This window comes from Macadamia integrifolia, unplaced genomic scaffold (assembly GCF_013358625.1).
Source record: "Macadamia integrifolia cultivar HAES 741 unplaced genomic scaffold, SCU_Mint_v3 scaffold2992, whole genome shotgun sequence".
In the NCBI taxonomy this organism is placed as follows: Eukaryota; Viridiplantae; Streptophyta; class Magnoliopsida; order Proteales; family Proteaceae; genus Macadamia; species Macadamia integrifolia.
Window position 1 is genome coordinate 13,063 of NW_024869119.1, and position 22,683 is coordinate 35,745.

Sequence of the window (22,683 nt, forward strand, 5' to 3'; positions counted from 1 at the left end):
CCCCCAAGATGGTACGGTTGACAAATACTTTCCAAGCGATAAGATGTAGTTTTTTAGAACTATTGGAAGTGCCTCCATTCCATAATCGAGCATTGATAGAATCAATATTTCTATATATTTTGGTCGAAATGCGAAGCATGAGATAAGGTAAGCAAGGATTGAGTACATGGTGGATTGGGTAAGGATTTTGCGACCTGCAAAGGGGAGCATATTGGCCTTTCATACTGTGAGACGATTATTTACCTGCTCTACTATTCGATGAAGGCTGGCTACACGTGATCTACTATTCGATAAGTAGCATCTTTGGTTATTTATTTAATTCCAATAATAGAACTTAAGCGGATTCGTTCACAATTAGGAACATTTCTACTGAAAAATATTATGCTTTTATCGTAATTGATGTATTGTCCTAATAAGTCAGAGAATAATTCTATAACATCTTTGATTGCCAATAAATCATCTGGATTTGCTTGACAACAAATAAAAGTATCATCTGCAAATAGAAAGTAGGACACTTTAGGCTCATTTTGAGCAACTTTGATTCTTTTAATGAGGTTAAGGTGGTTAAGGTCTCCTTAGGTGGAGAGGAGTTAGGATAAACTTTCATTACTGTTATGAAAAGATAAGGGCTCAGTGCGCATCCTTGACGAATACCTCGATATGGTTCAAATAGATCAAAGGATGAACCATCCAATTTAATGGGATAGGTGACTAAAGATATAAGATAACTTATTAGGTCATATTAGTGCTCCCCGAACCCCAAGAATTCAAAGATTGTTCTTATGACACTCCATTCCAGTATGTTATATGCTTTTTGAAATAACCTAGAGGGGGGTGAATAGGTTATACTAGTGGAAATTAACTCTTTTCGATGTATAGGTCACAAGTGTGATTGCAAGTTAAAAGCGATGCTGAATAAATATGATAACAACAACCACAACACAAGATTTATAGTGGTTCGACTCAATCTGAGTCTAGTCCACTCCCTACAAGAATCCTCTTGTAAGGTATTCCACTAGTTCTCCCTTTCAGTACAGTAGGTAGGGAAGAAAACCTTTACAATCTTTTTCACGGATAAGAGTATCCTTACAAATCCCCTTTATAGGCAAAGAGGCACATTTACAATCTCCTTTGCAGGTAGAGATGCACCTTACAATCTCCTTTAAGGTAGAGAGGCACCTTATACTCTTTTAAGGATAAGAGGATCCTTACAATCTCTTAAGGATGAGAGAGTCCTTACACAAGCCTAAGTACAGTCTAGACTTCATGTAAAGTAGAAAATAAATAAGTGGAATAAAAGAGGATTACCTCCGGTGTGGTGCAAATGAAATCTGCAATGATGATACAATGAATGCACCTTTTGAAATCTTCTTGATGTTTGTAATGTAAATGCCAAGATGTAGATGGTCTTGAGTTCCTCTTGAATGTAAAATAAAGAACTTGAACTCAATAAATGATGTAGACCAATTCTCACTTCTAATGCTCAAATAATGCTTCTCTGAAGTTGATATTAATTGTTAATTAATGAGTAGTATTAGAGGAATTTATAGGTGAGCTTAGTGAAGCATTTTAGGCAGGGAATCAAGCTCTAACGGACATATTCTGGGTCCACCGGTCGACCGCCATTGGTAGCCGGTCGACCGCCAAGAGCCGTTGAGGCAAAATATAGCCGTTGGGGCACTTCCAGGCAGTCACCAGTCGACCGGACTTTTTAACGATCGACCGGCTATGGTCTCGGACAGCTCCGATCGACCGGGGCTTCCAGCCGGTCGACCGCCAATATGACATACTCTGTTTTGACAGAATGCTGTCATACTAACCAATTGTCAGTGTTTTGACCATACCTTTTCGGTCCGACCTTGGATTGACTTGAGATTAGTTGCGTTGGAATCACAACTCAATTTTCTACAACTTCTATGAAGGTTTCATCTCCTGATACCAACTCTAAGATTATCCAAAATACCCTTAAGTCAGGTTAATGTGGTTTTCACAAAATTTCACTAGAACATATTTTTCCTAATATGTTCCTCACCACTTAGAGAGACTTTCCATACTTGGTCAAGGTATGCTCTATGGTCATTATAGTGTGATGTAATGCACATGCATGTGGTGAATGCATATATATATGTGGAGGTTACAAATTACATTAAAAATGACCAATCTATCCTAGTGGTCTTCTTCTTCACTTGAACCTTCCACTCTTTGGCACTTTATCTTCTTTTCTTATTGTTTGCAATTCCATGTCTTTAAGCTTCATGTCTTGACATCTTGAAGCTTAAATTCTTATGATATATTCTTCAAGCATTGATGCCAACTTGTTGATACTCTTCATTTGATGACTTCAATCTTCATTTATTCGTTTCATTCACCAAATTCGATCTTTGATATGAAGTCTCTACAAAACAATACTTAAAGGAAAATTGTGACATACTTTCATATGTTTGTTATCATCAAAACCAACTATAGGAGTGTGGGCATATCCCTAACACTTTTGCCATGTCAAGCTTGATGGCGACGAATCCTGATTTACCTCATGTTGTTTTTAAAAAGTGGAAGATCTCATGGGCTATGATAATGTTATCATAAATTTGTTGACCTAGAAGAAACGTTATTTGCAATGGCAAAATAAAACTTGGAAGATGGATTTTAAGTTTGTTTGCCATTATTATTGCAATGATTTTGCAAGATACATTGCACATGCTAATCGAACGAAATTCTTCAAATTTGCATGCCTCTTCTTTATTAGGTATTAGACAAATTAATGTATGATTGATCCCAAAAGGAAGAGAACAAGAGATTTGACATCACTCCCTATTATTTCCCATAATTTTTTTATAGAAACCAGCATGGAAACCATCTACTCCAGGGTCTTTATGGGCCCCAATAGAGAAAACTGTCTTTCTAATTTTTGTGTCCTCTCCAATGGAATTAATTGCTTCCAAATTAGAATCCATAAAGACTTTCGGAAATAAACATTCCACGATTGAGGGGTCATGTGGATTCGATATACTATAGATGTTCTTTAAAAAGAACGTAAACTCGTGGGCAATCCCTTGAGTATCATCAACCATTTCATTATTTTCATTCCATAAGAATGTACAAAGTTATCCAAGTCCAATGGATAATTTTCCCCATTATAGCAATATAAGCCATATGGTCAATATAATGGACAAAATAATTATTAGATTTGTCACGAAAAACCACATTTATGTAACAGAAAGTGTAATTCCAAAATGATAGGGAGAGATTGCCAAGGCCTAAATCCATCCACTTATTCAAAGAGTAGGTGCAAGAGTTCTTAGGTATACATCCAACTGCACTAATGTTCTAACCGTTTTTTTGGTCAATTTGCACCATGGTTCTAAAACTCGAATTGTATCGATCAATATTACTTGGATCGGAATATCGGCCTTGACCAATTTCTAATATTGACATTTTCGATCCCGATACACATGTATGATTCAAGGGTAAAATTGTAATATAAAAAAAAGGGTAGATCTGTCTGATGTGGTCTAATCCAACCCAATCCGAATAGGGATTAGAACGGTATCGACCTTGATCTATCTCGTGGTTGTTTATGAGTTTTAGAACCTTGGTTCACATTGTAATACATATAATATATTGCGCATTTGTAAACGTGGGTTATTATATTGTGATTGATTTATGGGATATTTCACATATTTTAGATAGAAAAGAAAAACTATGTATCTATCTATGTACTCTATGAAAGGACGTATTGGTGTTTTTTAGCAAACTTTACTATCAGACCCAAATGCCTCCATTTACTACTTAAATTACGACTAATGCCCCAAATTGCTTTCTTAATTTCATTTACTTTCCTAATTTATTTATTTATTAATTAGTAACTCCCACACCCTCATACTATCATACTATTATATATAATATATAAAACTATATCTTATATAATTAATAATTAATTAATCATACTACTATTAAAAGGCGTGGTTAATCCTTTCCCTAAAACTAAACCTGGAAGAGGAAAACGTGGAGAAGAAAGGGGGAAATAATAAGTGTTAAAAATAATTAAAAAAAAATCCTCCTTGTTTTATTTCAAATAACTCTTTCCATAAAATTGGCACATAATAAGGTACAAAAGGGGGAAATTTTAAATAAATTCTCTAATGCACATAATAACGCACTAAAGGGTGAAATTTATAAGAAAATTCCCCAATAAATAAGAATCAAATCATGGGATTGATAAATAATAAGAAAAAAAAATGTCCACAATTTTTTTCAGAATGACAAAAAATTACGTTCTTCTCTCTCTCTCTCCAACTATCTCTCTCCCTTAAGTTCAACTGGCCATTTGTGAAACGTCTCTCTCCCTTAAGTTCAACTGGTCATTTGCGAAACGTCTCTCTCTATAACTGTCGCTAACCCTTTTCAACTAGCCATTTGCGAAACATTTCTCTCTCAAATAATCACTCTACCTTAAGTGAAACTGGACACCTCCTTCCCACATCTCCCACACAGAAGGAGTAGGAACAGAACAGAGACTTTTCTCTTTGAAACATAGCGCGTTGCTGTCTATGGTCACCACCAACTAACCCCAGTGGTCTGCCGCATGATCTCTTCAGTTGATTCAAACCTCTGTCAATTGTGGAGCTAGCGATGTTTTTGTTGCTACTACGTTCGCCTTAATTGTTATATTGGTATTTAGAAAAGTTGTAACTAATCATTTTTTTTATTTGGTTTCACAGGGAAAGCTTTTAGAAGCAATGTTTTTTTTTTGGTAGAAGACTAGATCGGAGATGTAGGAGGAGAAAATGAGAGAGCACTTTGAAAATAAAGCCAGATCTTAAAGGCAGTCATCATCTAGTCAGTCAAATTATGGATTCATTAATCTCCTCCGCTGAACTCTTAAACCTTATAGTATGGGTCGAACAAATCCTCTACTCTTCTATGACTATGCTTAAGAAGATTTGGTCTTCTTTTTGCTGGAACGAGTCGAGTCAACTGCAGTGCTACTACCTTACGGACACACCTTTCTCCTCCTACCATCATCACCATCAAGTCATTTTTTACTACCATAATTTCCCTCTCTTGCTACTGGATCTTTCCTTTAGTTATGAGCAAAGCGTAACATTGAATTTTTGCCCCTCAGGTACTCTACCACTTACATTGCCGTTTATTATGGTCATAACCCGGTTAGTAAATTTGTTGGATTAATTCTCACAAAAAAAAAAAAATTGGATTGGTATCAACTCCTCCACCAATGACAAGTGAAGGGATGCGGGGTTGATTGATGATCCACATCGTGGTAATTGTGTAATTTTCAGTTTTTATTTTAATATTAATGTGGGATCCATGGCTAACATAGACTAACATTACTAAATGATGAATGAATGGTGATCATAAACTAAGCTCTATATGGGGTGTACATGAACGTGCTCTGTTCTTATCATAGATGGACAAGCAAGCCAGAGGCGTTACCCAACCCCAACCCAAAAAAAGAAAAAAATAAAATAAATAAGTAATAAAAAATAAAAAATGACAAGCGATGGTGAACCCAAACACAATGTGATGCCGACGGGATCCTTACATTGGCACGTGAATATTAAGTGCTGATTGGATTTCAAGAATAGGGTAAATAATAACCAAATGAGATAAGATAAAATTCATGCTCTATAAATTAGCGCCAAGCTTTTGTGTTAGGGTTGGCTGGAGTAATTTCAATATTGTCATTGATATATATTAATAATTTGCTTGGTTGTGGAATATGTACAATTTTTTGTATGTGTACCCAAGGGAGAGTCTTAGAAAATAAAGTCTAAAATTCTTGAAAGAAAGTTCTAAGGAACAAAAAATAGAGCATGAGGCTGATGTTGATAGTTGATACTGTGTTGATGTTGTTCAAACTTTCACGGGGATATTTATAACTTTTATACTAATTTTTTCTCCAAGCTACTTCGAAGCCGTTATGAATTTCAAAATTTTCTAAAAGTGTTTTATTATTATATCATTTTCAATAGTTGCTATTGTGCCACATTTCTTGGCACACATTTGAAATAATAAATGACAAGCAATATCTAAATGAAAGAGAAAAGTGATTGATCAGAGGGAAAAAATATTTTATTTGACACTTTAAAGGATGTGACCAAAAAAACCTTAGCTATAGGACTTGAAGCTCATCCTTCATGTGGTATTGGGACAATATTAAGCATGACCTTGGCCAATCCCTTGGCGAGAGTGTAGCAATATACTAAGTTTGTACTATCTATAGATCCTTCGCTTTGGATTCGAACATTGTTCAAACCACCTGCATAACTCATTGAAAGCAACCATGAATTGCATCGAATTCAATAGCATATCTAACGTTACTTTGTCCCTATTCTTATTTTTTTTTTTTGGGTAAAATGTGTCCCTTATCAGATTATCTATCTTCCCTTAAAAAGACAGAAAATACTTAAGTATTTGTTTAGCAAAACTATAGGCCTTTTTTGCCTTGGATTTTATCAGAAGAGGGAACAATTTACATAAAAAAAAATAAAAGAAGACATGGTACTGCATATCAAGAAGCCATTGAAATGCTCTCACATATCATTTGTTCTTATTTGTTACAAGTTTCGATGTTTGTTCCAACATTTCCTATCTTTTTTTTTTTTTTTTTTTGTCGTAAAAAATTATTAATCGTTACACTATTGACAATTGCCCACATGTGCATTTGCACGTGAGAGTTTACTAATATATATATATATATATATATATATCTTGAATTATAACAGAGGAAATTTGGTAAACTAGATGCTCTTTAAACACTTCAATAAAATCTTGTGATTGATTTTTGTGGTTCTATATTACATTTATTTGGTTATACATATTATTATAATAAATACACAATGTAACATAGGCTATAATATAATATATTATAATGTTTCATGCACACATCGCTCACATTTTTACTTTAAAAATCTCAATACATTATTATAAAGTTTAACTCATCAATCATCAATCGATTTTAAAAAATCTGTTGGAATGATGTCTTGGCATTAGATGTATGTAAGAACCCGACCCAACCCAGTCCACCCTGAGGGTGGGTTAGGGTTGAATTTTTCCAGGCCCTAGAAGGGTTGGGCTTGGGTTTTAAGAAACCCGGCCCAACCCTTTCACCCCTATTTTAATATATGGAAAAAAAAAGAAAATTACTTACCTCATAAGAGAAATGGTATTTTCTATTCAACCACTGACAACAACTAACACTGTCAGGTTTCATATGGTAAACTTTTCAAAATTTTGAATTTCAAGCAATTTGGTTATAGTACAGAGGTGTCCAAGTAATTAACTCTTTTTTTAGGCAAAGTTTTAAATAACGTTTATAATAATAAAAATAAATAAATAGGAAAATTTACAATGCCACCCCTTAGAGAATGCCACTGTTAACAAAACACCTCAAAATTACTAACAATTAGAATATGACCCCTTACCGTCAGTCTCTGTTAGAGAATATACCTTAACGAGCGATTATCCTTTGTAGAATGCCAAGGTGCAGTGAGCATCGGATGGCCGAGATCATCTGGGGATGTGCCCCGAGGTCGTCCCGGCCATCCGATGCTCACGACACCGCGGCACTCACTGCAGAGGATAATTTTGCATACCTTAAGTGCTAACATTATCTGGGTTAATTTTTTATTATTTAAATACGAAAATACCCTCATAATAATCAAGCTACCAAATATACCCCTATCTCTTTACCCTCTCACATTCCATCATCTTCTTCCCCAAATCATAAAAGGCAATTAGGCGGCGAAACCTTGCGATTTGTTGCCCTAATCACAAATCTCGGCCAGAAACTGATGACAAAATGAGTGCTTTAAACTTGGCCAAAGGAGAAGCAATGGCCAAGAGAGGCCTTAAACTCATAACCTATAACCCATCTGATAAGGATAAACAATGAAGGAGAGAAGCATGGCAAGCGTGGTGGTTGTGTAGCAAAAGCAACCCTCCTTTTATCTCCTCTCGCATCTTCTCTCTCTGACTCCAATGGCATACGATTGCACAACAAACTAATTCAGGTAGGTTATACACATATATCCCTCACTTCATAATGTATAAGTTACACCACTGTCTCCCTTATTTTTATTAATTTTTTTTTTAACTAATTACCATAATCAAATATAAATATATATATATATATATATTAAATCCATACACAGATTGCCCCATAATCCCAACTCATTGACTGACCAACAAACCCAAATGCATTTGTTATAGAGACCCCCTAAAACAGAGCAAAAAAGAGTAGCTTTGGAATTATTAGCTCAATTGCTAGAGTAGTTCTTTGTAAAATAACTTTCCAGGCTTTTCAGAATTATTCAGTAAAGCTGCAAAAGAAAAAGGAACATGGAGAAATGCTCTAAGTAAGTGCATACTGTATAGTGTATATGAGACTTTGTTTAGTATTTAGTTTGTATGATCTAGTATCAGTTTATAGGATTTGTTTATCTAGAGAGAGTGTATTGATGGTGGGTGGAAGAAGAGAACTAAGGCCAAGGGGAAAATAGATCAATTGCTCGTACGATCACCTGATCATATGAGTTAACATCCATCACCTTTCTTGTTTGTTTTTAAATATACCCCTATTTATCCTTATAATAACATAAGATGGAAGAGTGGATACTGAATTGTACAGCCAAATGATTGTACAAGCAACGAATCCTATCTGAGCCGAGGGCAGTTTTATCACTACCCACAAACACTCCATTGCTATGTTTCTCAGTCTCTCTCTCTCTCTCTTACTTATAAACCAACTTGAGTACTTTATTGATTGCGAAGCTTTGATTGTCAGTTTGACAATAAAGAAACAAGAGCAATTTTCATTGCCCTCCCATATATTTTGCTTTTATTCCAATCCCCTCCCCTGGGTTTTCAAATATTCCGCAGACCTCCCCTGTTAGTTAACACCGTTAGTAAACTGTTAGTTGTGGATGTTAAAATACGATTCTACCCTTCTGCCTTTAATACCTTGTTCGTTTTCCCATTTGCCTTTATCCCTACCCTCATAATCCTCAATATGAAACCTTAGATTTCCCTACATATATATTATATGCATTAACTAATAATAAGAGCTATAGGAAGGCGAAGGAACGGAGGAGGGAACATTGGGGATTTTGTTTCGTAGTTTGCATGTATCTCACTCTATATTTATCCTTTCAACAAATAGCAGATTTTGACGAGTTGGTTTCCTTATTCTTCACCAAATGTAGAGTTGCTTTTGGGTGGAAGAAGGACTTGAAGAAGAAGAAGAAGAAGTGAAATTAAGGACCGACTGCAATCCAATCTAACTTGCATGCATCTCTAGTCTCTACCGCTCTTCTCTGAATCATTATCTGAAATTCTACATGAATACCCTCGATCTCTATCTCTTTTTTTTCTCCTCTGCTAGATAGACTGCTACCCTATCTGAATCTTATCCTTCCGTTTTTTTTTTTTTTTTATTTCTTCTTTTCTCATAAATAGATTTATTCGCTAAATTAAATGATTTGTTTTTTTCCTTTTCTTTTTATAGGGTTTTGTAATATCAAACACTAAGAAACACGAATAATAAAGAGACAATAGATCCGTACGACACAGAGGTTTAACGAGGTTCACACACCAAGGTGGTGTGCTATGTCATCGGGCGAAGAAGAAGATGATTCACTATGCAGAAGAGAAATAACACCCTAGCAGCAGTGAGAAAAAACTCGCCTTGAAATCCTAACTCGAAAAACCCCAATATAAAATGACTTTCTCAACAAGCAACAGTACATTATATATACTCCAAATCGAGGGTCGACCCATTGGGTCGCGATCGATCCGGTCGAACCATGCCCCCACACCCCCATACGAGATTAGTGATGGGCTCCGGGCTTGGGCCTATCGGCCCAACCCCTCTACTTCCATCACAGATCTCAGAAAATTTCCCATTCAGGTCACCACCAAAATATGTCGGATCGAGTCAATCTTCAAACGGGTTAAAAATTCGAGACAAACTTAACATGTTTTACTTTTACTTGCTCTCTCCTTCTTTCAAAACCCTCGAATATTTCCTATGCTTACTACCCAAACTATCGATCGAATCGCGTGTTTCTCTCTTAATATTTTATGCTGTTGCTGTTGCCTATTGTTGCTCTTCTTCCCCTTCCCTATTTTTATTTATTTATTTTTTTGTAACTAAACTCTTATGGCATTAATTTCGGCCTTGTGCGATATCTTACAAAGACCTACGACTGGGGACATTTTCATGGAGCTGGTGATGTTTTTGGGTCCTCTATCGATTGCTTTTCTTGTAGGGCTTGTAATTGGATGGTCGTGGACGCCAAAATGGGCGACATTGAGTGGAAATAAGTTGGATTGTTCAGTGTTAAATCCCTCTTCATCGTTACAATCGCTTGTTGCTGTCGATCGCTCGTTACAATTCTCCCTATTGCTTCAATCTACTTGCAAGTGAGAGACAAAAGTGAAGATGAGTTCTTCACTCATCTTCTAATGGGTATAATAATCCATTTACATTCCATAGGGGTGATTTGGGTATTAAAAAAATATTTTGAAATCTTAACGGGCATAATATGACGGAATCACATATTTTGTCAAATTTGTCAAAAGATAGGAAAAGTCTGCGAAATATTTGAAAACCCAGGGGAGGGAGTTGAAATAGAAGAAAAATATAGGGGAGGGATGTAAATTGCTCAAGAAACAATCAATATCTCGTCTTTAGATGATATTTTGTGATATTTTGCAGGTAATTTGGGTTTTAGGTAAAAATGGAAAAGTTGTCTATTCAAATTCGCATTTAACCGACACTTATGCTTGATGTTAAAGATAACCTTTAGTTTATATTAAAAAATAGGGATAACAAAAAAAAAAAAAACACTCAAAATCCGATCGGAAAACGAAACCAAGGACTGGTTTTGGAACCCTAGCTCCCTGTGCTCCCTTCTTCTTCTCCGTCTCCGTTCCCGATTTATATGCACGGTGGCCGGTGAGTCTTCATCCAAGCGTGTTGAGCCCCCCTGCCTCATTCCACTTCTTCGTCTCCGTTCTCAATCGATTGCAGCGACGTTTTCTCTAATGGTATTGAGCCCCTTGCCCATTCTTCTTCTCCATCTTGTCCCTTCCCCAGGCGATTACAGAGGCGGCTAGCGAGTCTTGTCTCTGTGTTTGCCATGTTTTAGTCTTTTAGGTGCCTTATTTTACCCAAGTAGGAGGTAGTGGGGTGTGCACTCTTTGACTATCCCAGAGGAGAACCTCAGTTTAGGGCATATGGGCTCGTTGTCGGGACACCGCTTACTCCTGTTATGGAGAGTGTTCTCTAAGATCGTCTAACAGTTGTATAATTAACCTCTTATTCGTTGCAGGGATATTAAACGAAGAGATAATCAAATTCTATGATCAGAACCGGTTCAGATTAATAGTCAGACATGAGTGTTGAGCCGTTTAATCGGTACAGCTTCGGAATATTCCCCCTCTTTTTGCATATCGTATGGTTGTGGTCTACCTCACACACGACTCAACTAGGTTTTTGATATTTTACTGAAATTTCTCCTATTTTGAATGGATTGATTAGGTTGGTCAAGCTTGCTGCGCGGGCATTTTACGATGACATTGCCATGAAAGGGGAAAACCAGCCTAAGACTGGTAGGAGCGATAACAGGGGAATGGCTGTAGTGGTCCTCGATGCTCTCACCAGGTGCTAAGTGCTAACCTGGCCTCTCTTCCCCTTTCGATTTCTTAATCTTTAGAATCAATTTCGTTTTACACATAGATTAGAAGGCGGGAGTGTTCAGTTATGAATTTGAGGAATCAAACAATTTGATAGCTGAAATTGATGACTAGTTCTGCTAATTGATCTGCAAATATATTAATTATGGTTGAGCGGAAATAAATATAGGGCCAGAACTATTCAGTCGTTTTCTTACGTTCATCTGAGATACGCAGTTATGCACTTGTATGATGGTCTTGGAGCCACAGAGTATACAGAAATTGTTCGGGTTCCAAATGCTTAATGGGTCAGGTGGGATTAAAGAACACTATTTTCAGAGAGCTTTGCTCTTCCTGACACATTACCAACATCTCTGCCACATCACCGGAGTATGTACACATCACTGACTGATTGTAAGCACTGTCTGACACATCAGAACCCTGACAGTGATTCACTTCCAAAGCCAAATCATCACTGTCACTGGTCACATCACAGAAAACCCATCTCTGGCCAAATCACCAGTAGAAGGTTGCCAACAATGACAACACATCTACCTACATGTATTGTTGGTACTGCAACTGCCAAACTACCATAAGTCTGACAGCTTATGTGATTGAACAAGCTTTTGGTCTTTGTGACATGAGCATAGTAGTTGGTAAATCTGAACTTGGCTTAAGTTTCAAAGTAACACTATTAGATGTTTGTGGCAGATTGATTACTTCACTGGGTTGGTCCGAGTATCTGACCAATTTTTGGGACTTGTTCTCTCTTGGTTAGTCACTAGCCTAACCGCTCATTTATTGGGGTTTTCCATTTTAGATTTATTTTTCAAAATAGGATTGTATCATGTATGTTTTACAAGCGATATAAGCACACAGACTCAGGATATCGTTTATTTTGTCATGGCTTCCGGTTCAGGATAATCTCTTATCGTTAGCTTGTGCAAATAGCTTATATTTGTTAGTGTCATGTGTATCTGGTTCATAATGTTCTTTTTGGACAGAACCAAAAGTAGAAAATTGTGATGTCTGAATCAGTTCATTTTCTGATTGTTGTACCAATTCATGAAACCAAAGGATAGTGCTCCCACCCCTCTCTCTTCTTGCTCGATCTATCTTTTTGGCAAGGCACCTTTAGTGGATGTTTTGTAGAGCAACAGTGTTCCGGATTCATCCAAGGATTTGTGGCTGACTTTGAAGAACACATTAAGAGGAAATCTATTTAGCTCATATATATATATGTATAGTGCATAGACTTGTCTTACACTGTCTGGCCTGTGGGTTAACTGTTAAAGGAATCTTTCTTTTTCACTGTTGTTGTTAACCATATTTTTTATTTCCTCCCATCTCAGACGTCAATGGATCAGAGAAGAAGACTTAGCGAAGGATTTAAAGCTGCACTCTAAACAACTTCGCCGCACCTTGCGATTTTTTGAGGAGGAAAAGCTAATAACTAGAGATCATCGGAAAGAGGTCAGTGTTTCTAGCAGTTATGTTAATGGAAATATTGGAGCAGTTCTATTCATTTAGCTCATTTCTTTTATTTGCAAGTCTTCATTGACAGTTGATGTAGAATCCCATCCAGAAGATAAGGTGGGCCTGTCATTTTGGGTTTGGTTTCGTTTTTTGGGTCCATCTGAACCTATGGTTTAAGACTTTAAGTTGGGTTTAATTTCCGTAGCCAATGGGATATATGGGCCATGGGCCTAATATTTGGGTTAGCTAAATAGCCCAAAGATATTAAGCTTTTTTTGGGTTCGTCAGAACTTGTGGTTCAAGTTCGGTTTAATTTGTGTAGCCAATGGGATATATGGTCCATGGGACTAATACTTGGGTTTTCTAAATAGGCCCAAATATTAGGGATTTAGATCCTATACGGGATTAAATAGTTAGTTTCTATTTTGTAATGTTCTAGAATGAATTTTATTTTGAAGGAAGACATAGGTTGTAACTTGAAAGGGATCCCTCCTACCATACACAGGGGTTTCCTGCTTCAGTAATTGCTATGGAGTTATAAATAAAGTAGAAGGGCTTAGAACCTGCAATGATTTCAACAAAAGAATATATTGCTTTTTGCCGTTATTTTCTATGAGATGCAATGGTACATTGGTGGGAGACTAAGAAGGCTGGTGAGTTGCTGGCCAAGGCCTCGGTGAGAAGCTTGGTCATATCTCTCTTCCTCTTTCTACTCTTTATTTTCTCTTTAATGTTATTTCAAAGGCCAGTTTCAGTTCTCTACTTCTCTTCATGTGCATACTGTTCTACTGTTTTGTCTTTCTGTTAGTCACAGTTCCCTCAACCACTTACAGTTTCAGGTCTGGATTTTCGGTTTTAACACTTCCATCTATTTCCCTTTACTTGATAGTAAAATCCTGCATAGTTGAGCCTTGCGATAACATCATTCCTTGCCTTGTTTTCTAGTATTCCATTGGTTTCTATTTTGCACAACACTTGCAACTATGTTTGTACTACTTTCTAATTCCTTCCTTCATTTTCTATTTTGGTTCCAGTTAGTATTCTGTGAGTTATTTGCTGCTGTTCTCTAGTTTCTAATTCTGATTTGGTAGTTTCTATTTTCCATATTCACTTTGCATGTTGGTTTTCTAGTTATTAAATTTATTTATTCACTTTATAATTTTATTTTACGTTCTCGTATACGAAACGAAATAATTTGGGAGAAGTTTTCCCATCCCCAGCCTGGCAAAAATAGTATATGAAATGAGATAATTTTGGAGAACTTCTCTTTCACCGTGCGGTGAACCTCACCACGTGAGTGCGTGATCGAAGGGTCAATAGACAGCCCCTGGGTGACTCAAACCTATAAGCCAGCACAAGGGAGGATCCTCTTATAGTCCCAAAAGTAGGACTAAAAGAACTTCATATCTAGGTCCGCGTGTTAGCCCAGTTTGACAAATTTTTTTATTTTTTCTCTTTGTATTTTTTTTTTGGAAGTGTTTTGTGCTGCTTGGCTCATGCGAGGGAAGGAATATCTTTGGGAAGAAATAAAAAGTTTGTTTTGAATAATTATGTTTGCATTTTATTGTTAAATTTTCTTCTTTTCAAGTATTGAGTTCATGCATAATTATCTGTTTGGGTTGTAGGTATTTACGCATTTAACTACACGGTTATTTTGCGGTTTCTTTCCTTGCTTAGATTATTTTTAATTCTTCCTGGTCTGTTTCCTCTTTGTTTTTGTTGCAGACAGCTAAAGGTGCAAAGATATATAATGCCGCTGTCGCTGCCACTAGTGATGGTCAAATTGGCAGAGAGGGAGAAGAGAAGATTAAGCTGCACACCCATTCATACTGTTGCTTGGATTATGCACAGGTTGCTTATGTTAGATGTATGGTGTTCCCTCCATTTGTGCTTATGATGCATATCTGACTAAAGTTTATGGTTCTTTCTTGCTTAAATTTAGGTTCTTGGATGAATTTGTTTCTTTTATATAGCATTCAAATGATTAGAACTATATGTTTAATGATACTCTGGAGTATAAGTCAACAGAAGTGATCAGAGTACTCACCTTGGCTGAACAAGAGCATCAAACATGGGAATAGGTGATCTGAACCTTAAAAAAAAAAAAAAAAAAAAAAAAAAACTGCGCAGGGTGGGGGGCATCTATGTTTCTTTATTCAGTTGTATTCTTTGTAGTCTCTCATTTAATTCTAAATACAAATATCTCTTTGAATACTTTTTTCCTTTTAAAGCAATTATTATGACAAATTTTCTAGTTGCTTCTTTGGGGATTTTTTGAGATTGGTGTAGAGCCTTTTCTTTTCTTTATGGTTGGTGAGATGGTGCTCAGGCTTTAATTTGACTCTGTACATTAGGTTTGTTTTCTTAAAATAATAATAATAATAGAAAACCAAATATTATGTTGATATGAGTTGCTTGTCTTGGAATAATGATTTCATTATTTTTGTTTTGGTGCTAAGAATGTTGTTTACTAACATAATTTGGTTTTGGTCATTGTTTCGGCCAGACCAAAATTTTGCCAAAACTGTGTGTTTTTTCGATTGCCCATCTGGGGGGGGGGGTTATGACGTCCGAAGTAACTCTGTTTGATCTCCCCTCTTTTCTACTATTCAAACTGTGGCTTTCATGCTGTGATTAGGATCTGGATTACTTGAGATTTCAAAAACAATTGTGACTGCCACTGCCTCCAACCAATTCAGTAATTATCTTGGTAAATTTTATTTTTCACATCCCTAAAATCCCCCAGAGCAGAAGTACATAACTCCAACCTGAGACTACCAATGGCCTATTTAGCTATCTTTTCTAATTCATCCTCTCTTTGAAAGTCCACTGCTCTCCAACCATTGAAAGAAATTTTTCCCACACCTCTCAAGCTACCTTACATCTCAGGAGCAATGAGAACTGATTCTTGAATGTTATTGCATAGAACATAACTGTTTTTTATACTTCTCCCCATTCCCAGTAAGATTTTCAACAGTCAGAGTCTTCTCTCAAAGTAGCCTCCCACAGGGAAAAAAAAAATATACTTGGGAGGTAAGGATTAAAGTATCGGTATCGGTTGGCTAAATTTAAGATACGTATTGGAAATACGCTAAGATATGCTAATGATCAAGGATTAAAGTATCGGTATTGGTCACCGTATCGGTTAGCTAAATTTAATATACTTATCGGAGGATATCGTATCAGTATCGGAGATACTTTAAACCATGCCTGGAGGAACTCTACGATTCCAGATCACCCAATGAGGAAAGTTGCTGCCATCACCATGCAGCATCTTGAAAGAAAAAATACCTGAGAAATTCCTTATCTGTGATGATTCTTTTCTTTATCCTTCTGTCATTCAAATGTATAAAAGTATTATTGTTCTAGAAGATGTTAAATTTTATTTATTTGAGAAAAGTCATGGTGAACATGGTGCAGATACATGATGTTGTGAGATACAGACTGCACCGAATGAAGAAGAAATTAAAAGATGAATTGGATAATAGGAACACCGTTCAGGAGTACATATGCCCTGATTGTGGGAGAAGGTTTGGGGAAACTGTTGGTGTTCTTTTTAATTATCGCTTTCTTGGTTTGAAAAATTGATCTCTGCCTAATGCTTAAGTACTATATGTTATCTGTGTGCAGATATAATGCTTTGGATGCACTACGACTGATTTCCCCAAATGATGAATATTTTCATTGTGAAAAATGCGACAGTGAACTTGTTGCTGAAAGTGACAAGTTAGCTGCTGAAGAAATGGGAGATGGAGATGACAATGCACGGAGGAGGAGGCGTGAAAAATTGAAGGATATGCTTCAAAAAATGGAGGTTCATTGCTAGACTATTTTATTTTCTTAGATACCTACAAGACTCATCTATCTTGAGTTGTTTTACAATGATGGTATTGAAGTATGCTCAGACCAATTTACTAGAACATGTTAATCTTCTTGTTTGAATTTGTTGTTAAAAGATCTTTTATTCATCTAGTTAGGTATTTTAATTGCAACGTGACATTGCTTGGAGAGACTGTTCAGGAGGATAATTAAGATTGACTCTCGATGATGCAGTTCAAGAGAGAGAAGTGTTCATGTGAACAGGGTTTGTGCTACTGTTCATGCTTCAGTATGGGCCCATATTTTGATTCTATTTAATCCCCAGCCAAGCCCTTTTTCTGCCCATCGGTTCAAGCTACACCCAGTCCCATCTAAACCCATAATCTGGTTCATATTAAAGCCCAAGTTTTGTTTCAATAAGCCCATCTTCTGCCCCAAAACATGGCCTACTGTAATGACCCAACCCTTTATCAAGCCACAATATTGTTCTCTTTAGCCCACGGACCTCACGTGTCACGGCTTTAAAACGCCTCGTGACTATGGAAGGGGTGCTAGAGGTTATTAAGTAGCACAACCTCTTCCCCCTAGATGATGTGGGACTAAAGAGCATGCCCCCCTCAACGCCTCTCCCGTGTCTTACCCAACCTTTGGAGCTCACGCTTTGATACCATTTGTAACCCCCGACCCTATACCAAACCACAATATTATCCTTTTTGGCACATGGACCTCATGGCTTTAAAATGCATTGTGAATATGGAAGGGGCGCTAAAGGTTTACAACTAGCCCAACCTCTTCCCTTAGCCAATGTGGCACTAAAGAGACTTTATAATATGAATACTGCTTATGTGTAGGACTAAGAAGATTTTACCAGATCTCGTTTGGGGCGTTATTTTTTGTTCGAGCTTCAATTTATAGAGACTTTATAATGTGAATACTGCTTATGTACTTTCTGACAACTCTTATGTGTGGGTGCTTTATTAAGGACCTTCTAAGCATAGAAAGGCCATTTGTATCCTTTTGATTGAGGTTCTTTTTCTCCATCTTAAGAAAGTTCCTCGATATTTTACCTAAAAGAATAGTCTTGATATTTGGCTTCTCATGACAAATACAGCCTTTCATTTACTTGATCAAATAGAAATTATAGAATTTCTAGTTCTTAGGTGGTTCTATTTCTGGTCATGCATCCAATCCTCATGATTAACTGGAGTGACTGCTTCGTTATAATGTAAAAGCACTAGTTGAGCTGTTCATAATTGTTGGATTTTTAATCACAATGAAAAGTTGGCTGGATTTTATGTCGGGATGATTTCAGTCCATTGGTATTAGCTCTACACATTGTAAGTGCCTTTTTCGGTTCTCTCCTAAGGTTACAAGATGGAAGTAAATGCAGGTACAGTTAAAGCCATTGATGGAACAACTTGCCAGAGTGAAGGATTTAGCTGTGCCTGAATTTGGCGGTCTCCAAGCTTGGGAAGCTAGAGCTAGTGCTGCTGCCCGTGCAAATGGTGATGCTGCTGCTAATGATTCTTCTAAAGCTTCTCAGGGGCAAGGATATGGTGGAACGCCAATGCCGTTTCTTGGAGAGACAAGGGTATTCAACCTCTCACTCTCCCACAGTGTCAATGCATGTGTGTGTGTGTGTGTGTGTGTGGTTGTGGTTTCTTCTTCTTCTAAGAGGGATTTAAAATATATATATATATATACATATAGATCATAGTTGTCAAGGCGGCAACATGCCTTGTTGACAGTTAAAGAGTTTATGTTGATTTATGTTTATTGTTTTGATTTTTAATGAATATCTTGTATCCTATGCTTTCTTTATTATATGTTGGTTTTCTCATATTCCATTACTAACATAAGTATATCATATTGCATTGATATGGCTTCTTTGTCGCATATAAGCATTATTATCTAATTTATCATTTCTATATTATGTCATATACTGCACACCTAGGCTGGCGCCTGCTTGCCTGGCCAACGGCTTGGGTCGCCTAGTCACTGTGAATGCTATATAGATATATGGATCTTATTTTGGGAATGCAGTCCCCCCCCCCCTTCCGGGTTTCGATAAATAACATTTTTATTTATAAGAAAGAATATGTAGGAAGCACAAGCCAAAAACTCCATGAAAACAAAATTGACGCAACAAAAATATAATCTCACTAGTATGCTACCCTAAAACTAAGGCACCGTTTGACAACGTTCTATTTCTGCCGTTTTTGCGTTTTCTTCTTCTCAGAAACGGAGAAACAACTTAAAAAGCGTTTGATGAAGTTGTTCCGTTTCACCCGTTTCTAGAAACATAAATAATTTTTTTTTGTCTATTTACAACTCTAGAAACGACTTTGACGAAACAAGTCCGACTTGTTTCGTCATTTCTAGAAACGAATTTGAGAGGAAAAAATAGATCTCTCAACTATTTAAATCTAAAAAGAGGCAACCAAACCCTCTCTTCCATTTGGGCATCTGATGATACTATTGGATTTTTTAGTGGCATTATGTCTGCAAAAAACGTTTCGAGAAACAAGTTTATCAAACACCAAAAAATCTGTTTTTGTTTCCGAAAACGTGAAAAGCCATTTTTGCTATTTCTAGACAGAAGCAGCAGAGACGTTATCAAGCGGTGCCTAAGATGCAGACATACTACTTGCTTTGCCATGCCATCTGCCAAATCATTTGCTGACCTTGGATCCCACTGGTGATATATTTCCCAAAGAAATGAGATGACAATCTTTGTCAAATGAGAGATTCTCCAAGGCCAATGTGCCTCTGAGACCACCCAATAAGGCAAATAATTATAGCTAGTCTCCCTGAACCAATAGATCTTGAAATCCAAAATCCAAATAATATATGTGATATTTTGCTTCTTGTTCCATTCTAGTGTTATGAGGATTCTAATAAGCGTATGCATTTGCTGGTTAGGTTGATTGAAACTGGGTTTAGCGGCAGAAAGTTTGAATACACTTGATATAAATGGATCTTTGAATTGCGTATGGAGCCTTGAATATGAAGTACATGCTATCATGTAGCAATAGATGGGAAAGGGCAAGACACATTTCTTTCTTTTATATTGCTATCTGAATTCTTTTATACTTATGATATATAGCTATATGTAGCAATAGAGGGGCAAGAGACATTTCATTCTGTCTTTGTTCTAAGAATACCCACTCCAGTAGACCTTGAAACTAGGCAATCTGCTAGAGCGCTGTTGCAGTGCTGACATATATACAGTGCTGAACATTGGAGATATATGGACCACATGTTATCATATATGTTGCGTAAGTTGGAAGGGTATAGGTACCTTATCATCTGTGTGTGTGTGTGCGCGCGCGTGTGCGTGCGTGCACATCTGAAGTCTATTTTGAGATTTTACCTCGAGCTTATTCCAGACTCCATACCTCATTATAAAGTTAGTGGTTTTTATTCAGTTTTGTAACTTCTTCTCACTCCCCTCTTTTGCAGTTATTTGGACATTAAAATTTTGCATAGGATTTTTTGTTATTCTATTGTTTATGGACTTTGATTGTGCATTTTTTTCAGATTAGTCTCAAATTACTGTTTTGAATATATTCAAGAACTCACAAACCAAAAGGAGTTTTCAGGTGGTATTTTTAACTTTTGGAGTCGCATTGTTCACAAACAGTTTCTGGATGCTCATTGGCAGGTTGAAGTTGCACTCTCTGGTGCTGAAGTCAAGGAAGAGGATACCAAAGCTGATGCTGGAACTAATTCTATGAAAGTTCTGCCTCCTTGGATGATCAAGCAAGGCATGAATCTTACAAAAGAGCAGCGTGGAGAAGTCAAGCAAGATTCGAAAATTGGCACTAGTTCAGCACCCATGTCTGATGACAAGAAGTCCAAAGTTAATGGAAAAGAGGAAAAAGAGGATGAAAAGATAATACAGGTAAGTGCAAAAACATCTATTGCCAGGTTGTATTTGTACATTCTCTTCTTTCTTCTTTTTAATGCAAATGATCCTTTTAGCAGAAAAAGGCAAGTGCAAAAAGATGAATGCTGAAATCCATTTTTTTTTATTTTCTGAACCTGTTTGGTACTTGTGTGTGTGTGTGTGTGTGTGTGTGTGTGTGTGTGTGGTTTTATGATTATAAACTTGGTTGGTGCTTCCTGATCATTTTGTAGGATGAGTATGTTAAAGCTTATTATGCCGCTTTTCTAAAGCGGCAACAAGAACAAGAAGAAGCTGCCAAGAGGCAAGAAGAACTGGAAAACAAAAGTAATGCCTCTAATGATGTCATTGATATACCTAATGATCGTCAAGTTGGCCTGAAATCAAAACGTGATGTGTATGAGAGGGAAGATGGTGTTGAATGGGAAGAGGCTTCAACTGCGGGTAGATATTGACAACTCTCATTACCCATTTTCAAGTTTTTAGTTCTCTTTTAGAGATGATCGAAATTGTGTTAGTATTCCAGGTCTATCTTCATGCACCCTTTCGGTACCATATATTGCTCTTTCCAGAGGGAGAGAGCTTAATATAAGTCAGTTCTGTTTCTGTATGCGATGGGCCAAAGCCAATGGTCTATCTTGTGTTCTGAATCATTGGTTAGGATTTCTTCATCCCTACTGGTGCAAATTGCTGCAGAATCAGTTTGTCTTGCTATTAGATATTCCCAGTAGCTGTCTGGGAAGGGCTTTTGCAGACATCCAATATATCTTTTTTCTTCTCATCACATTTAAGCCAACATTCATGTTGGGTGAGTTCTGCTCAGATTAGTGTCAAATGCTTTCACTGTTATTATCATCGTTTTCTTCTTCCATTTGTGCGTCTCTCATTTTCTCCTGTTACGCTGCCGTTTTCTTTTTACCCTTGAGGATCAAAATCCTGGGGGAGTCATATATAAATAGGTAATGCTGAAGTGTTGCACGTGGGTTTGGTTCATAATTTGAAGTTCCAGGTTATAAAATCCTATTCCACCCACTGAACCATTTCTTGTGCTTCATCTGCTATAATCCCAAGTCATGGGCTGATTCTTGGGTTGACCACAGGGAAACAATAATCACAATAAGATATTACTTACCACGTAGATATTGATGGTTTCTGAAGAAAGATATATATTTTATGTAACCTGAAGAAAGAAATATGGAATTTTGGTTTTAGTCAGTTATGGCTTTTGGGGTGGTGGGTGTTTGATGGGATTAAGTTGAATGAAGATCGAGATAGGCCTTCCCCCCTGTTTCTCCTTTATGTTTTGGTTCCAAGTCTCATTGGCCTAATGTCACTGATTGCCTTCCGTTTGTCAATGCAGGCAACGCCAATGAAACTAACATACTTAACGACTTAAATGTTCAAGCTGAAGCATCTGGAGATGATGAGGATGAGATAGACTGGGAGGAAGGGTGATGGCAATATTTTATGGCCTTACATGAGGTTGGCCCTGAAGAAATCTGTTGGAGAGGGCATGTCTTCCCTCAGCATGTGGTTCAAATATCTATATTTTGGTGCATCAACTTTAACACTCAAAAAATTTATGCTGTGGCGTGTTTGGTTTGCAATATATTCTCTCCCAGTGCGCAGCTGGTGTAGCATAGAACATTTGGGAACCAAAACAGGCAATACATCTTTGAATGGTGTTGGTTTGTCTTTTGCTTGTATTGAGTAGTTGCTTCTATTGCTGTTAGGGAAATATTCGGAAAGCATCTCCATTACAAAATAATTCTAGTGCAGAAACA

At 36.9% G+C, this 22,683-nt stretch overlaps 1 protein-coding gene across 2 annotated transcripts; it reads left to right on the top strand.

Annotated features, from left to right (window-relative positions):
* Positions 1-10,847: 10,847 nt before the first annotated feature.
* Positions 10,848-22,594, top strand: LOC122067592 (transcription initiation factor IIE subunit alpha). Of its 2 annotated transcripts, XM_042631424.1 has the most exons (11): positions 10,848-11,070; positions 11,355-11,440; positions 11,564-11,686; positions 13,050-13,170; positions 14,899-15,024; positions 16,594-16,703; positions 16,804-16,987; positions 18,383-18,583; positions 20,657-20,896; positions 21,133-21,343; positions 22,260-22,594. In XM_042631424.1, the coding sequence occupies exons 2-11, from the start codon at positions 11,418-11,420 to the stop codon at positions 22,352-22,354; spliced, it is 1,434 nt and encodes a 477-aa protein (XP_042487358.1). In that variant the 5' UTR covers positions 10,848-11,070; positions 11,355-11,417; the 3' UTR covers positions 22,355-22,594. The 2 variants fall into 2 exon arrangements, with proteins under 2 accessions (XP_042487358.1, XP_042487359.1); XM_042631425.1 differs by lacking the exons at positions 10,848-11,070; positions 11,355-11,440; positions 11,564-11,686 and having other exon boundaries at positions 14,899-15,040.
* The last annotated feature ends 89 nt before the right edge of the window (positions 22,595-22,683 follow it).

Bases quoted from the DNA above. Each gene is read 5' to 3' on its own strand.
- LOC122067592 (XM_042631424.1), top strand. From the start codon at position 11,418: ATGAGTGTTGAGCCGTTTAATCG. The intron at 11,441-11,563 runs GTACAGCTTCGG...TGGATTGATTAG, and splicing joins AGTGTTGAGCCGTTTAATCG to GTTGGTCAAGCTTGCTGCGC. The intron at 11,687-13,049 runs GTGCTAAGTGCT...CTCCCATCTCAG, and splicing joins GTCCTCGATGCTCTCACCAG to ACGTCAATGGATCAGAGAAG.